The 18,497-nt window shown below is 36.1% G+C and overlaps 1 protein-coding gene across 2 annotated transcripts in view; it reads right to left on the bottom strand.

Moving 5' to 3' along the window:
• Nucleotides 1-18,497, bottom strand: part of SCAPER (S-phase cyclin A associated protein in the ER) — a 583,444-nt gene that overhangs the window by 305,797 nt on the left and 259,150 nt on the right. For both annotated transcript variants that reach the window (XM_025390645.1, XM_025390644.1), the window contains one exon: nucleotides 15,747-15,883. In XM_025390645.1, coding sequence (XP_025246430.1) covers nucleotides 15,747-15,883 — 137 coding nt within the window. The remainder of the gene's footprint in view (nucleotides 1-15,746; nucleotides 15,884-18,497) is intronic.

Genomic DNA, 18,497 nt, shown 5'->3' on the forward strand with positions numbered 1-18,497 from the left:
CATGAAGAAGTAAAATATATGATAACAGTAACACAAAAGGCAGAAGAAAGGAAGATGGACTCATATTGTTGTAAGGTTCTACAATAGTAATTGACATACTATAATATTATTTGAAGGCATACTGTGATGGTTAAAAGATACATATTTGAAACCAAGCAAACACTAAAAATAAAAAGTGGTAGAGCTAATAAATCAATGAAGGGACATATGTCCAGACTAGGTGAAAAAAGGAGATTCAATTATATGATTAATAATAGTCACACATTAAATATAACAAGACACAGTTCAAGTTTAAAGTGAAAAAAAAGGAAAAAGATATTATGCAAAAAACAAATTTTAAAAAACAGAAATAGTGCTGTTAAGATTACACAGAGTAGGTTTTAGGATAAAGAGAATTAGAAGAAGATATGAAGAAGGAAAATTGATAATGGGAAAGGGAACAATTTGTCAAGAATATACACTTCTAAATTTGTACATATCTAATAACAAAGTTTCAAAATTTGAAGAAAAACTGGAAAAAGCCTGAAGGAAGAAAATTTTTAAAACATAATAAAGATTGAAAATGTGGACATTCTTTTTGAAGAAACAAATGGAACAATATCAGATAGACAATATTACAGACAGAACATTACAAAATATTCTAACAGTACTAACCACATAGACCTAACTGACATAGAAAATACATCTATAATAAGCACAATGTAAGTGTATTTTAAGTAAATAAGCAATATTGATCAAGGCAAACCAGTTGCTGAGAAAAACAACAAATCTTAGTATTTTTAAAGGGAATGAAATTATACACAGTATCTTCTCTGACCACAGAAAATTAAATCAGCACTTAAAAACAAAAAGATATCTGGAAAGTTCAAAGGTTTGGAAATTCAGCAAAACACTTCTAAGTAATCAATAGGTCAAAGAAATTAAAAGTCAAATTATAAATATTTTGAACTATATCAAAATAAAACTACAACATATTAAAGTATGTTGAATGTAGGTTAAGTAGGTATTAGAGGGAAAGTGGTAGCTATAACTACATATATTATAAAAAGAGAGCTTTCAAATCAATAATCTCAGAGGAAATCAGGAAAAACGAAAATATAAATATGAAGTAAAAACAAGTAAAAAATAATAAAGACCATGAAATAAAAATGAACAAACAAAAATCAAATGCAGCAAAAATTCATTATTTCAAAAGGTTAACAAAATTGATAAATTCTTGGCCAGAGATCAGGGAGAACAAGGGAAGAAAAGACAAATTAAAATTTTCAGCAGTGAAAGAGAAGATGTCACTAAAAATCATACAGGAATTAAAAGAAAAACAATGAAATTTTCTTCAATGCAAGCACACAATCTTCCTAACTCAATGCAAGCACAAGATTGAATTATTTTTCTTTCCTGATTGCTCTGGCTAGGACTTCTAGTACTGTGTGGAATAGGAGTAGTGAGAGTGGGCATACTTGTCATGTTTTAAAATTGCATTTTTTCAATGCAAGCACACAATCTTCCTAATTCAGTCCAAGTACAAGATTGAATTAGGAAGAGATTGAAATCATGAATAAAGCAGTGTTGACATAGAAATTAAATTAGTAATAAAGAAACAACCAACCAAACAAACAACAAAAACCCTTGACCAGATAGATTCACAGCCAAATTCTACCAGACATACAAAGAAGAAATGATACCAACCCTACTGACACTATTCCAAAAAAAGCTGGAGATGAGGGACTTCTCCCTAACCCATTCTATGAAGCCAGAATCAGACTGACACCAGAATTTGGCAGAGGCACAATGGAAAAAAAAAAAACTTCAGACTAACATCCTTCATGAGCACAGATGCAAAAATTCTCAACAAAATACTAGCAAATAAAATCCAGCAGCACATTAAAAAGTTAATACACCACAAATCAGGTAAGCTTTATTCCTGAGATGTAAGGCTGGTTCAACCAGCAACTCAATAAATGTGATTCACCACATAAACAGAATCAAAAGCAAAATCCATATAACCATCTAAATAGATGCAGAGGAAGCATTTGATAAAATCCAACATCCCTTCATGTGAAAACTTTCAACAGATTAGGCAATGAAGAAACATAACTAAAAATAAGGCCAGGCATGATGGCTCATGTGAGCCTGTAATCCCAGCACTCTGGAAGGCTGAGGCAGGCAGATCACTTGAGGTCAGGAGTTCGAGACGAGCCTGGCCAACACGGTGAACCCCGTGTCTCTGCTTAAAAAAAAAAAAAAAAAAAAATATATATATATATATATATATATATGGATATACACACACACACACACATACATACATACACACACACAAACACACACAAATTAGCTGGGCATGGTGGGAGGTGCCTGTAATTCCAGCCACTGGGGAGTCTGAGGCAGGAGAATCACTTGGACCTGGGAGGCAAGGTTTCAGTGAGCCGAGACTGTGCCATTACACTCCAGCCTGGGCGACAGAGGGAGATACTGTCTCAGAAAAAATAATAATAATGATAATAATAATAAGAGCTACCTATGACACACCCACAGCCAACATCATACTGAAGGGGCAAAAGCTAGAACCATTCTGCTTGGATCTGGAACAAGACAAGGACGCCCACTCTCACCACTCCTATCCAACACAGAACTAGGAAGTCATAGCCAGGGCAATCAGGAAAGAGAAAGAAATAAAAGGTATCCAAATAGGAAACAAAATCAAACTACCTCTCTTTGCTGACAATATGATTCTATACCTAGGAAATCGTAAAGACTCTGCCAAAGGGCTCCTAGAATTGATAAATGACATTAGTAAAGTTTCAGAATACAAAATCAACGAACGGAAATCAGTAGTATTGCTATATACCAACAACATCCAGGCTGAGAGTAAAATCAAGAACACAATCCCACTGATAATAGCCACACAAAAAATGAAATACCTAAGAATACAGCTAACCAAGGAGGAGAAAGACTTCTAAAAGAACAACTACAAAACTGCTGGAAAAAAATACAGATTATACAAACAAATGGAAAAACATTCCATGCTCATGGATTGGAAGAGTCAATACGGTAAATATGGCTACACTGCCCAAAGCAATTTACAGATATAATGCTATTCCTATCAAATTGCCAATGTCATTCTTCACAAAATTAGGAAAAAATGATTCTAAAATTCATATGAAACCAAAAAAGAACCCAAATAGCAAAAGCAATCCTAAGCAAAAGAATAAAGCTGGAGAATCACACTACCCAACTTCAAGCTATACTATAAAGCCACAGTAACCAAAACAACTTGGTATTGGCACAAAAACTGACACACAGGACAACTGAACAGAAAACTCAGAAATAAAACCATCTATAACCATCTCATCTTCAACAAGGGAGATAAAAACAAGCAATTGGAAAAGGATTCCCCATTTGATAAATGGTGCTGGGAATAACTCAATAGCCATATGCAGAAGATTGAAGCTGGATCCCTACTTTTCACCAGATACAAAACTGACTCAAATGAATTAAAGATTGAAAAGCAAGACCTCAAGCTACAAAAATTCTGGAAGACAACCTAGCAAATACTTTTCCCAACATCACCATTGGCAAATAATTTTGGCTAAGTCCCTAAAAGCAACTGCAACAAAAACAAGAATAAGCAACAAGTGGGACATAATGAAATCAAAGAGATTCTGCACATAAAAATAAACTATCAGCCAAGCCAAGATACAACAAACAGAATGGGAGAAGATATTCAGAAACTATGCATCCAACAAAGGCCTAATATCTAGAATCTATAGAGAACTTAAACAAATCAACAAAGAAAATAACCCATTAAAAACTGGACAAAAGACATGAATAGACACTTCTCAAAAGAAGATATATAAGTAGCCAAGAAACATGAAAAAATGCTCAGCATCACTAATCATCAGAGAAATGCAAATCAAAACCACAATGACCCAGCACTTTGGGAGGCCAAGGTGGGTTGATCACGAGGTCAGGAGATCAAGATCATCCAGGCTAACACGGTGAAACCCTGTCTCTACTAAAAAATAGGAAAACAAAAAATTAGCCGGGCGCTGTGGCGGGCACCTGTAGTCCCAGCTACTCGGGAGGCTGAGGCAGCAGAATGGCGTGAATCCGGGAGGTGGAGCTTGCAGCGAGTCGAGATCACGCCAATGCACTCTAGCCTAGGCAAGAGAGCGAGACACCATCTCAAAAAAACAAAACAAAACAAACAAAAAAACCCACAATGAGATACCATCTCATACCACTAACAATGGCTATTACCACAAAGTCAAATAACAACAGATTCTGGTGAGGCTACAGAGAAAAGAGAATGCTTACACAGTGTTCGTGGGAATGTAAATTAGTTCAACCACTGTGGAAAGCAGTCTGAAGATTTCTCAAAGAACTTAAAACAGGGCTACCATTTGACCCAGCAATTCCATTATAGGGTATATAGCCCAAATAAAACAATCATTCTACAAAAAAGACACTTGCAGAAATCTGGAAGTGGTTGGCAAGGCCACCAGGCAGCAAATATGACTGCAACAAGTCCCTGACTCAGGCATCCCGCTTCCCCTGGCCTGGCTCACCAGGTCCTACCAAGGTGGCTTACTCTTTTGCGATTTTGGGTCTGGTTGTAGGAGGCCTGAATGTCATTAGCAAACAAAGCTGGTTGAGTGAATCCACTTTATGCCATGATCAAACCTCCAAGGGCAGCAAAGAAGATAAAAGGAAAAAGGATAGCAACTTCAAAGATTAAAGAAACAACAGCTCACAGAGCTGAGAAAGAACTAGTGCTAGAACTATGGTAACTCAAAGCCAGAGTGTCTTCTTACCTCAGAACAACAGTACTAATTCTTAACAACAGCAATGATTCTTAACCAGGCTGAAATGACAGATACAGAATTCAGAAGATGGAAAGGAATGAAGATCATCGAGATTCAGGACAAAGCATGAACTGAATCCAATGATTCCAAGAAATACAACAAAATAATACAGGAGCTGAGAGACAAAACAGTCATTTTAAGAAAGAATCAAACTGATCTGATAGAGGCAAAAAAACTCACTTTGAGAATTTCATAATAAAATCTCAAGTATTAAGAGCAGAATCAACCAAGCTGAGGAAGAAAATCTCAGATCATGAAGACTAGTTTTCCAAATTAAATCAGACAAAAATAAAGAAAAAAGAAGAAGGAACAAAACCTCTGAGAAATATGGGGTTATGTAAAGAGACCAAATCTATGACTCACTGATGTCCCTGAAAGAGAAGGAGATAAAAAGCAAGCAACCTGGAAACATATTTGAGGACATCATCCATGAAAATTTCCCCAAACTCTAGAGAGAGTAACATTCAAATTCAAGAAACTCAGAGAACCCCTGTGAGACACTACACAAGACAACTATGCACAAGACATACAGTTATCCGACTCTCCACGCTCAAAGTGAAAGGAGGAATTATCCATTTGTATGCATACAAAATTTCTTAAGAGAGAAGGGACAGTCCCCCACAAGTAACCTCATCAGGCTAACAGTGGGTTTTTCAGCAGAAACACTACAAGGCAGAAGAGACTGGAGGTGTATATTCAGCATTATTAACAAAAATTCCAACCAAGAACTTTAAATCTAGAAAAACTAAGCCTCATAAGAGAAGGAGAAATAAGATCCTTTTTAGACAAGCAAATGTTAAGGGGATTCATTACCACAGACCTGCCTTTAAAAAGGTCCTTATATATAGTGGAAATAGAAAAGACTGTTATGGCCCAAAAAAACAAACAAAGACACTTAAATATGTAGGCCACTAACACTATAAAGCAACTGCACAATCAAGTCTGCATAATAACCAGCTAACAACATGACAGGATCAGATCTGCATGTATCAATATTAACTTTAAGTGTAAATGAGAATAATGCCCCCAATTAAAAGGTGGAGTGGCAAGGTGGATAAAGAAGCAAGACCCAACTATATGCTGTCTTCAATGGACCCATCTCACAACTAGTGATAGCCACAGGTTCAAAGTAAAGGGATGGAGAAAAATCTACAGAACAGGAAACAGAAAAAAGCAGGGGTTGTTATTGTAATTCCAGAAAAAAAAAAAAAAGAATTTAAATCCACAACAAACCAGACAAAGAACAGCATTACATAATAGTAAAGGATTCAATTCAACAAGAAGACCTAACTATATTAAACATGTATGCACCAAACACATGAGCACACAGATTCATAAAGCAAGTTCTGAGAAACTTATGAAAAGACTTAGATAACCACATAATAATAGTGGGAGACTTCAGTAATCCACTGACAGCATTAAACAGACTACTGAGGTAGAAAACTAACAATGATATTCAGTACCTGAACTTGACATTTCACTAAATGGACCTAATGACATCTAGAGAACTCTCCACCTCAAAACAACATAATAAAGATTCTTCTCATCTGCACAAGGCACATGGTCTAAAATCACCCACACAAGTGAGCCATAAAACAATTCTCAGCAAATTCAAAAACCCCAAATCATACCAACTACGATCTCAGACCACAGCACCACAAAAATAAGTACCAATTCCAAGAAGAGTGCTTAAAACCATACAATGAAATGGAAATTAAACAACCTGCTCCCAAATGACTTTGGAGTAAACAATAAAATTAAAGCAGAAATCAAGAAATTCTTTGAAACTAATGAGAAAAAAAGGTATGACATACCAGAATATCAGGGACACAGCTAAAGCAGTGTTAAGCAGGAAGTTTATAGTGCTAAACTACCACATCAAAATGTTAGAAAGATCTCAAATAAACAGCCTAACATAACACCCAAATGAAGTAGAGGAAGAGGAATCTAATCCCAAAGCTAGTGGAAGACAAGAAATAACCAAAATCAGAGCTCAACTGAAGAAAACTTAGATGAGAAAAAAACCATGCAAACGACCAATGAATCCAGGAGTTGATTTTTTTTTGACAAAGTAAGATTGATAGACCACTAGGCTAGACTAATAAAGAAAAAAAGACATAAGATCCAAATAAGCCAATCAGAAATGCCAAAGGGAACATTACTACCAGCCCTACAGAAATGTAAACCCTCAGAGACTATTACAAACACCTCTATGCATACAAACTAGAAAATCTATAAGAAATTGATAAATTCCTGGAAACATACAACCATTCAATATCGAATGAGGAAGAAACTGCAATTCTAAACAGCCCAATAACTAGGACTGTAACTGAATCAGTAATAAAAAGCCTATGAACCAAAACAGCCCAGGACCAGATTTAGAGCCATATTCCACCAAATGTATAAAGAAAAGCTGGTACCATTCCTACTGAAACTATTCCAAAAAATTGTGCAGGAAGGACTCTTTAACTCATTCTATGAGCCAAGCATTATTCTAATATCAAAATCTGGCAGAGACACAACAATAACAAAAACAAAAAAAAAAGAAAGAAAGAAAGAAAGAAAAAAAGAACACAGGCTCAAGTCTGTAATCCCAGCACTTTGGGAGGCCAAGATGGGCAGATCACGAGGTCAGGAGATCGAGACCATCCTGGCTAACATGGTGCAACCCCTTCTCTACTAAAAAAAAAAATACAAAAAAATAGCCGGGCGAGGTGGCGGGCTCCTCTAGTCCCAGCTACTCGGGAGGCTGAGGCAGGAGAATGGCGTAAACCCGGGAGGCGGAGCTTGCAGTGAGCTGAGATCCGGCCACTGTCATCCAGCCTGGGTGACAGAGCGAGACTCTTGTCTCAAAAAAAAAAAAAAAAAAAAAAAAGAACACAGGCCATTATTCATGATGGATATGCATACAAAAATCCTCAAGAAAATACTAGCAAACCAAACCCAGCAACACTTCAAAAAACTAACTCACCATGATCAAATAGACTTTATCCCTGGGATGCAAGGTTGGTCAACAAACACAAATCAATAAATAGGATTCACCCATACACAAAACTAAAAACAAAAACCATATGATCATCTAAATATATGCAGGAAAGACTTTCAATAAAATTCAACATCCCTTCATGTTAAAAACCTTCAACAAACTAGGCAGAAAAGGAATATGCCTCAAAATAATTAGAACCGTATATGTCAAACACACAGCCAATATCATACTGAACAGGCAAAAGCTGGAAGCATTCCCCTTGAGAAATGGAACAAAACAGGTTTCCCACTATCACCACTCCTATTCAGCATAGTACTGGAAGTCCTAGCCAGAGCAATAAGGCAAAATAATGAACAAAAGGCATCCAAATAGGAAGAGAGGAAGTCAAACTATCTCTGTTTGCTGACGATACGATTCCATCCCTAGAAAACCCCACAGTTTCTACCCCCAAATTCCTAGATCTGATAAACAACTTCAGCACCATTTCAGGATATAAAATCAATGTACAAAAATCAGTGGCATTTCTACACACCAACATCCAAGCTGAGAGCCAATTCAAGAATGCAATCCCATTCACAAAAGCCACAAAAAGAATAAAATACCTAGAAATACAGCTAACCATGGAGTTGAAAGATGCCTACAAGAATTACAAAACATTGCTCAAAGAAATCAGAGATGACATAAACAAAGGCAAAAATATTCCATGCTCATGGAGAGAATCTATTGTTAACATGGCCATACTGCTCAAAGCAATTTATAGATTCAATGCTATTCCCATCAAACTACCAATGATATTCTTAACAAAATTAGAAAAAACTATTTAAAAACTCATATGCAACCAAAAAGAGCCCCAGTAGCCAGAGCAATCCTATGTAAAAGAACAAAGCTGAAGACATCACATTACCCAACTTCAAACTATACTTTACAAGGCCATGAACCAGAACAGCATGGTACTGGTACAAAAACAGAAACATAGATGAATGGAACAGAAAGAGTGTGCAGAAAAAATGCCACACACTTGCAACCATCTCATCTTTGACAAAGTTGACAAGAACAAGCAGTGGGGAAAGGAATTTCTATTCATTAAATGGTGCTGGGGTAATTGGCTAGCCATATGCAGAAGCTAAAACTGAACCTCTTATTTACACCATTTACAATAATCAACTCAAGATGGATTAAGTAACTTAAATGTGAAACCTCAAACTATAAAAGCCCTAGAAGATAGCCTAGAAAATACCATTCTGGAAACAGGATCTGGTAAATATTTCATGATGAAGAAGCCAAAAACAATTGCAACCAAAAAAATTGACAAATGAGACCTATTTAAAATAAAGAGGTTCCACACAAGGAAAGAAAATATTAACAGAGTAAACAGACAACCTACGTACTGGGAGAAAATATTTGCAAACCATGAATCTGACAAAGGTTTAATATTCAGAATCTATAAGGAACTTAAAAACAAATTCACAAGCAAAAAACCAACCTCATTAAAAAGTGGCCAAAGGATATTACAGATACATTTTTTTTTTTTAAGTCAGGGTCTTGCTCTGTTGCTCAGGCTGGAGTACAGTGGTACAATCAGAGCTCACTGCAGTCTCGACCTCCCAGACTCAAATGATCGTCTTGCCTCAGCCTCTGGAGAAGCTGGGACCACAGGGGATGCCATCATGCACTGCTAACTTTTTCATTTTTTGTAGAAACAGGGTCTTGCTATATTGCCCAGGCTGATGTCAAACTCCTGGCCTAAAACAATCCTCTTGCCACAGCCTCCCAAAGCGTTGGGATTACAGGCGTGAGCCACCACACCCAACCTGAACAGATACATTTTTAGGAAGACAAACACATGGTCAACAAGCATATGAAAGAATGCTTAACATCACTATTCATTAGAGAAATGGAAATCAAAACCCTAATTAGATACCATCTTATACGAGTCAGAATGGCTATTATTTAAAAAGTCGAAAAATAATAGATGCTAGTGAGGCTGTGGAAAACAGGGAATGCTTATATAATACTGTTGATGGGAATGTAAATTATTCCATTATTGTGCAGAGTAGTCTGGAGATTTCTCAAAGAAAGTAAAACAGAACAACCATTTGACCCAGCAATTCCATTATTGGGTATATACCCATAGGAATATAAATCTTTCTACCACGAAGACACATGTATGTCTATGTTCATTGCAGCACTATTCATAATGGCAAAGACATGGAATCAACCTAAATGCCCACCAATGGGAGAGAAGACAAAGAAAATGCGGTACATATGTATCATGGAATAATAGGCACCTCTAAAAAAAGAATGAGGTTGTATGCTTTGCAGCAATATGGATGGAGCTGCAGGTCATTATTCTAAGCAAACTAATGCAGGAACAGAAAACCAAATACTACATGTTCTCATAAGTGGGAGTGAAAATACTGAATACACATGGACACAAAGAACGAAACATCAGACACCGGGGCCTACTTGAGGGTGGAGGGTGCAAGGATGTTGAAGATCAAAAAACTACCTATCAGGTACTATGCTTATTACCTGGATGACAAAATAATCTATACAGCAAATATCCTGTGACATACAATGAACTTATGTAGTAAAGTTGCCCAAATACCCTTGAACCTAAAATAAAAATTTTTAAAAATAATAAACAAATAATTTAAAAGGTGTGCTCCCCCCCTTCTCTAGGGGGGAAAAAAAAGACATACACTCATGTGGTTATCAAGGCAGTATTTACAATAGCAAAAACATGGTTTTAGGTTGTCTATAGGAACATGGAACATCAATCTATGATGAAAACTCTCAAGAAACTAAGAACAGAAGAAAGCTTCCTTAATCTGATAAAGAACATTTAAAAAAAAATAAAAACAAAAACAAACTACAGCTAACATCATGCCTTAATGGTGAAAAACTGCTTTCTCCCTAAGATCAGGATGAAGGCTTCTGTTCTGTATTTTACTGAGGGTACAAGACAGTGTAGTATGATAATAAAAACAGTATACAAATTGGAAACTAAGAAATAAAACTTTTCACTCCCAGATACCATGCTCATGTACATTAAAAATCTTATAAATTTACCAAAAAAAACTATTTAGAGCTTATAAGTCAATTTGGCAATGTCCCGGGATATAAGGTTAATATGCAAAAATAAACCATTTCTATAAACTAGCAAGAAACAAGTAAAAATGAAAACAAAAGAACATTTTAAATGATATTCCATGTGTAACACTTATACACTAAAAATCACAAAACATTACTGAAATTTTATAAAGAAGCTCTAAGGAAATGCAGAGAATATACCATAATCACGAATTGGTAGACCCAATACAATACTATCACAATGTCAGTTATTACCAAGCTAAGCTATAGCTTCAATGCAATCCTAATCAAAATCCCAACAGGCTTTCTTATTTCAGAAAGTAAAAAACTAACTTAAATGTAAAACCCAAAACTCAAAACCATAAAAACCCTAGAAGAAAACATAGGCAGTACTATTCAGGATACAGGCATGGGCAAAAATTTTAAGATGAAATCACCAAAAGCAATTGCAAAAAAAGCTAAAATTGACAAATGAGATCTAATTAAACTAAAGAGCTTCTGCATAGCGAAACAAACTATCTTAAGAGCAGACAGGCAACCTACAGAATGGGAGAAAAAATTTGCAATCTACCCATCTGACAAAGGTCTAATATCTAGAATTTACAAGAAACTTAAATTTACAAGAAGAAAAAACAATCTCATCAAAAAGTAGGCCAAGGACATGAACAGACACTTCTCAAAAGAAGACATTTATGTGGCCAACAAACATATATTAAAAAAAGATCAGTATCGGTGATCATTAGAGAAATGCAAATCAAAACCGCAATGAGATACCATCTCATGCCAGTCAGAATGGCGATTATTAATAAGTCAAGGAAAAAGCAATGCTGGCGAGGCTGTGAAGAAACAGGAATGCTTTTACACTGTTGGTGGAAATGTAAATTAGTTCGACCATTGTGGAAGACAGTGTGGTGATTCCTCAAGGACCTAGAACCAGAAACACCATTTGATCTAGCAATCCCATTACTGGGTATACACCCAAAGTAATATAAATCATTGTATTATAAAGATACACGGACACATATGTTTGTAGCAGCACTATTCACAATAGCAAAGACATGGAACCAACCCAAATGACCATCAATGATCAACTGAATAAAGAAAATGTGGTACATATACACCATGGAATACTATACAGTCATAAAAAGTAATGAGATCACGTCCTTTGCAGGGACATGGATGGAGCTAGAAGCCATCATCCTCAGCGAACTAATGCAGGAACTGAAAACCAAAGACCGCATGTTCTTACTCACAAGTGGGAACTGAACAATGAGAACATATGGACACAGGGAGGGGAACAACACACACCGGGGCCTGTCAGGGTTCGAAAGGAGGGAGAGCATCAGGACAAATAGCTAATGCATGCTGGGCTTAATATCTAGGTGATAGGTTGATAGCTGCAGAAAACCACCATGGCACATGTTTACCTATGTAACAAACCTGCATATTCTGCACGTGCATCCTGGGACTTACAGTAAAATAAAATTTTTAAAAAATAAAATCAATTACAACAACAACAAAAGAAAGTAAAAAACTGATCCTAATATTTACATAAAAATTGCAAAGTCCTGAGATGAGCAAAACAAGCTCAAAAAAGAAAATAAAGTTGAAGGACTTCTACATTATTTGAAGACTTTCTACAAAGCTAGAGAAATTAAGATAGTTTAAAGATAAACTTATCAATGAAATAGAACTGAACTGAGAATCCAGAAATATATTCAAACTAATAGGGCAGATTTATATTTTTATCAAGGTTTCAAAACAGAAAATTAGACATCAATGGAATGCGACAGAGTCCAGAACAGAATCACACATATATGATAAGATTTTTTAAAATCAAGGTGCTAAGGCATATGGAAAAGAAAAATATTTTCAAAAATGATAGTACAGCAGGCTATCTATAGAAAAATAAACCTGGACCTATACTTTATATCATGCCTACTAATTTATTTTAAATGGACTATAAGCGTAAATGCTAAAGGTAAAATTACAAATCTTTAGAAAAAAAAAATGATAGAGTATCTTTTGACCTTTGAGCAGGCAAAGATCTCTTAGGCATATCCAGAGAGCACTAGACATAAAAGAAAAATACTGATAAAGCAGATATTATTAAAATTAAAACTTTTGCTTATCAAAAGCTATTATAAAGAAAATGTATATGTAAGCTCCAGAATGAGAGAAAACACATCTCAGTACATATATCTGTCCAATAACTTGCAGTCAGAATATATAAATGACTAATAAAATGACAGGCCATTTTTTTAAATTGGGATACTTCATAAAGGAAAATATTGAACAGTTTTAAAGGATATGAAAAGATGATGAATATATGTGTTAGTCACTGGGGAAGTGCAAATTAGAACAACAATGAGATACCACTACATTCCCACTAGAACTAAACTAAAATTTAAAAAACTAATAACAACAAATATTGGCAAGAATGTGAAGGACCTGGAATTCTCAGATTGCTAATGGGAGTATAAAATGGCACAACCATTTTATAGTTTATGGAAAACAGTTTGACAATTCTACTTCTAAGTATTTACCGCAAATATTTGTTCACCCAAAGACTTTAAAGGAGTTTTATTTATAAATGTCCCAGATTGGAAATCTAAATGTCTATCAGTAGAAAGTGGTATATCCATACAATGGATATAGTCAGCAATAAAAAGGGAAGAAATTACATATACACGTCAACACAGATAAATCTCAAAAACAGTATAATCAGTTAAAAAAAAAGCCAGCTGCAAAAGAGTGGATGTCATTTATATAAATTTCTTGAACTGGAAAAAGTAATCTCCAATTATAGAAAGCATATCAGTGGTTGCCTCAGGCCAGGAGTGGTGGGAGACTGACTGCAAAGAGGAACAAAAAACTTTATGGGGCAATGAAAATGTTCTAAATTTTGATAGGGGTATGGATTGTATGACTATCTAGATTTTTCAAAACTCAAAACAGTTTATTTTTGACATCGCCACATTGCACTTAAATAAATCACACATCGATGAAAAAAGTCAATAGATACAGTTAATATGCACAGAATGGACACAGATGGCAAAATATTAGAAGATAAAAGTATTTTTCCTATGGTTATTTACATTTTTAAGATTTTCCTTAAAAAACAAAGCATTAGTTACATTAAAAAATAAATAAATAAATAAATAAGGTCCTCAAAAGCAGCTTCATTGATAAGGTGACATTTGATCAAAGACCTGAAGGAGGTGAGGAAGTCAACTGTATGGATGTATGTGAGAAGAGAAGAACCTTCTAGGAAGAGGAAACCTGAACTATAAAACCCTTGAGGTTTTGACAAGAGCAGTGACAGGCTCTCAGTTACATTTTAACAGGTCCGCTGTGGTTGCAGTGTTTAGAATATACAAGGGCAGAAACAAGGAGACTAGTCAGAAGGCTACTGTAACAATCCAGGTAAGAGATGATTGAAGCTCGGATCAGGGAAAGCAATGAAGTTAGAGAAACGTCGTCAAATTCCGAATATATGTTTAAAGCAAAGCTAACATTTGCAGTTAGATTGGATGTGAGGTGTAGGAGAAAGACAGATCAAGGATGACTTCAGTGGTTTTGGCCTAAGCAACTAGAATAAAGTATTCATTTGCTGATATAGAGAAGACTATGAAATGAGGTAGGTTTTTTGTGGCAAGAGGAAAGAGCAGGTTTGTTTTGGATATACTAAGTTTGAGTAAAGCTGAAGATATAAAATTGGTATCATTGGCAAGTAGAGGTATTTATAGCCACAGAACCAGGGTGATCACCAAGGGAATGTGAACATTAAAAATAGACAGGTTCAAAGAACAGGCCCTTAAAACATTCAAAAGTATCAGGAGGTCTGCAAGTTCTTAGCATAAACTAGAAACGAAGGTCAATAATGCCCTAAAATACACCGTAAAACTATTCTGAGAAATCTGGACTAACTTCAAACACTAAAATCAAAAAAGCCTTTTCTATTCTTTGATTAAATGGGCAGTCTGAAGTTATCACTGATTATGTAAGTTGAAATAGACACCTAGATCAATCATGATCTTAACACCGAAACTACTGCACTATTCACCATTATTGTACATTCTATATTCCTATAATTCCATGGGTCAAGCTTCTCCATCTTTGAGACACTTAGTAATAAAAGTATAAGGACATATTCAGAATAGTTGCCCTCGAACAGCAAAGGATTATCTACTAAAGAAGAGCTATCTCTGTGTCCTCCACCGGACTCATCCGTCATCAGATGACACTCAAAGCTTGTGAGGTAATGATGTACTACACAGCTGTCCGATCTTCAGATGACACTTTGGAGGCTGATGATAAACTACAGGTCTGACAACTCACTTTCCATTTTAAGATATTTCTTGAACTTTTTCTTGTTGTGACAGGCAACCAAATTGATTAAGCCTAGTCATGGGATTTGACACTACAGCCAGTAGACTTCTATTTGTTGATTGCTATTGATTTTCTTTGATACTTCATTTAAAAATCAATAGTTGGAAAGAAAAATAGGCTTGGTTTACACATACTTAAACATACTATTGTATGCTGGAGGAGGCACAAGTTTGGCAGAGCTTTGGCATCCAATTATAAGAAGAGCTCTTAACAGGTGAAAGCAAGGGCTTTAGATCGATATGCAGTTTTCTTTCTCAATCAAGGAAAGTGGCTATAAATTAGGCTCATCAGTGTTATTTCCAAGGCTTTCATGAAGCAAACAACTTTAAACTTTTTTGTCTTCCTTGGATTTACATTAAAAGATACATCACTAAGAATTTTTCTTTTGTTTTTAAGGGTATTTAAGGTACCTGAAGTTCATCCGGGCTTTTATCTTTTTGGCTTTTTTTTTATTTTTTTGCCGCTCTTCTCCATCTTTCAAAGTCTCTGCTGGAGCTGTACTTTCAATCACAATGTCAATAATATACTTCTTCAAGGAAAGATGCTCCTGCAAGATAAATAAATAAAATAATAATAATGAGAATGATTTTTTAAATATAACATAGGATTGCTATAGACTACAGTGAGTATAAGACATTTGATAAAACTAAAAGTAATCTCTGTAATACACTGGTTTCTACAATTGTTTTGGAAAACGTTGAAGAAACTGTTTTAAGATTTTTACACCACTGACTTCACTTCAGTGCATATCAGTTGTGCCTAATACTAAGGATACATGGACATAATCCCTACCATGATATCACACAAGTAGAGTAGGAAAGGTAAAATACATACACAAAACTATAATGCCATCTATAATACCAAGTCAATCGGAGATTTAGAGTGCTGTAATAACTCAAAGACGGAAACAGGATCACTGTTCACTAGGGGGAAAGGGGGGGAAACTTCAGGAAGGAAGCACCATATTCGCTATCCCTTGAAGAAAGGATAAAATGTGAACATACAGATATTAGGTAAGTATGTGTTTGGGCTGGGAGTGGATAAGGTTGCAGAAAGGAAAAAGGAGGTCATCTCAGAAAACACATCCTAGAGATGAGAAAGTGGAATGTGGGTATCGACAGCATAGCTTTGGTTCAGCGAGAGCACGCAGTGTTTGGTCAAGTTCTCCTCCTTATCCATCTTAGATTTTATGGCCTATCACTATAATCATTCTGTTGCCTGAGCTCAATTCTTTTCCCCCTTTGTTCTTTCATACATGCATGGCAAAATCCCAACCCTAAATCCAACTCTTGCCCTATTCTGAGCCTATGTCTGAAGAAGATTAATGTGGCTATAATTACAAACTTTAAATTTATGAAATTACACCTCAAGTGGCCTCTAGTATTCCCAGGCAGTCAAGCAACCTTACATTAGTTAATCTACACACTCGCCTTGCTAAAAATTATTTTAGACTCTCTCCTTAAATCTCCAATATCCCTCATCTCCTAACCCCATCTCTCAGTTCATGATCATATTTGATTAAAGAAAATAGCATTATTCAGATGAGCTTCCACACACTCCCACAGCTAAATGTGTCAAACAATCTGTATATGTGCTTGTACACTCTCTTCCCTCCTGTTGTAATATATGAACACATGTTCCTATCTAAGAGCAAGTCCTCCAATATACACTGAATCCCAATCCTTGTCTTGCATTTTTATGGTTATTTCTCCTCTTATCCGGATAATCAGTTTTCCTGTTTCTATTTAAATCATCTCAAAAGGATTCTTGTTCATATGTCTCCATTTGGCTACTACCCTTTTATACCAAAATTTGTTGAAACAAAGTGTATTTTGCCTCTACTTCCTTCACTCCCATTCACTCCCAAACTCATTTTAGTCCAGCTTTTGCCCTTACCACCCTTACCAATCTGCAAATTTTCCTTGTCAAAGTCAATAACGCCAGTGGCCAGTGTTCAGTTCTTATCTTTTTCTTGCAACTTTAGTCCTATAGGTCATTTCCTCCTACCCGAGACTCCTCCTTCACTTGGTTTCCTGATATCACATTGTCCTTCTAACTCACTGGCTGCTCCTTCTAAGTCTTCTTTGCTGGGTCATTTTTCTCTTCTTGACCTCTAAATGTTAAAGCATCCCAGAGCTACACTCAGTGCTTTCTTCTTCTCTATCCAAACTCACTCATTTAATGCAGTAACTTGAAATATTATTCATACACAGAAAATTCTCAAATTTTTATCTCTAGTTCTGACCTCTCTCCTGAACTCTATTCACCTGCATAAAAATGTCTCCTCGAATTGCTTGAACCTGGGAGGCTGAGGTTGTGGGGAGCCGAGATCACGCCATTGCACTCCGCCCTGGGCAACAAGAGCGAGACTCGGTCTCAAAAAAAAAAAAAAAAAAGCTTCCTCGGCCAGGTACAGTGGCTCACACCTGTAATCCCAGCACTTTGGGAAGCCAAGGTGGGAGGATCACTTGAGGGCAGGAATTCGAGACCATACTGGCCAACATGGTAGACTCCTGTCTCTACTAAAAATACAAAAATTCGCCAGGCATGGTGGTATATGCCTGTACGTACCTGTAATCCCAGCTACCTGGGAGGCTGAGGCAGAAAAATCACTTGAACCCAGGAGGCGAAGGTTGCAATGAGCCGAGATCACGCCACTGCAGTCCAGCCTGGGCAACAAAGCCAGACTGTCTTAAAAAAAAAAGTCTCCTCAAAATCTCCAATTAGGTGGAACATTTCCACAATCAGCATTTCAAAAATAACATGTCTACAACAAAACTCTTATGTTCCTTATATACATCAAATTGTTCTTCTGAGAGTGTTCTCTATTTCAGTAAATGGTACCATCATTTGCATAATTGCTCACATCCAATACATGCGCAAATCCTATCAGTTCTCCTTTCATATATATCCCCAATTCAACCACTTCTCCCTAACACCCTCACCTGCTCTAAGTCACCATCAGCATTCATTTATATTACTGCAATAGCCTCTGGTCTCGCAGTTTCTAATTTGACCCCACAGGTCTTTTCTCTATAAAAATGGCCACTTATTTTTTTAAAACAACAGTCAAATCACATCATTCCTTTTATCAAAACTTACATTCTCATTACACTTAGGGTAAATCCAAATTGCTCACCATGACCCACAAGGCTGAGTCA

Source organism: Theropithecus gelada, chromosome 7a (assembly GCF_003255815.1).
Source record: "Theropithecus gelada isolate Dixy chromosome 7a, Tgel_1.0, whole genome shotgun sequence".
Lineage (NCBI taxonomy): Eukaryota > Metazoa > Chordata > Mammalia > Primates > Cercopithecidae > Theropithecus > Theropithecus gelada.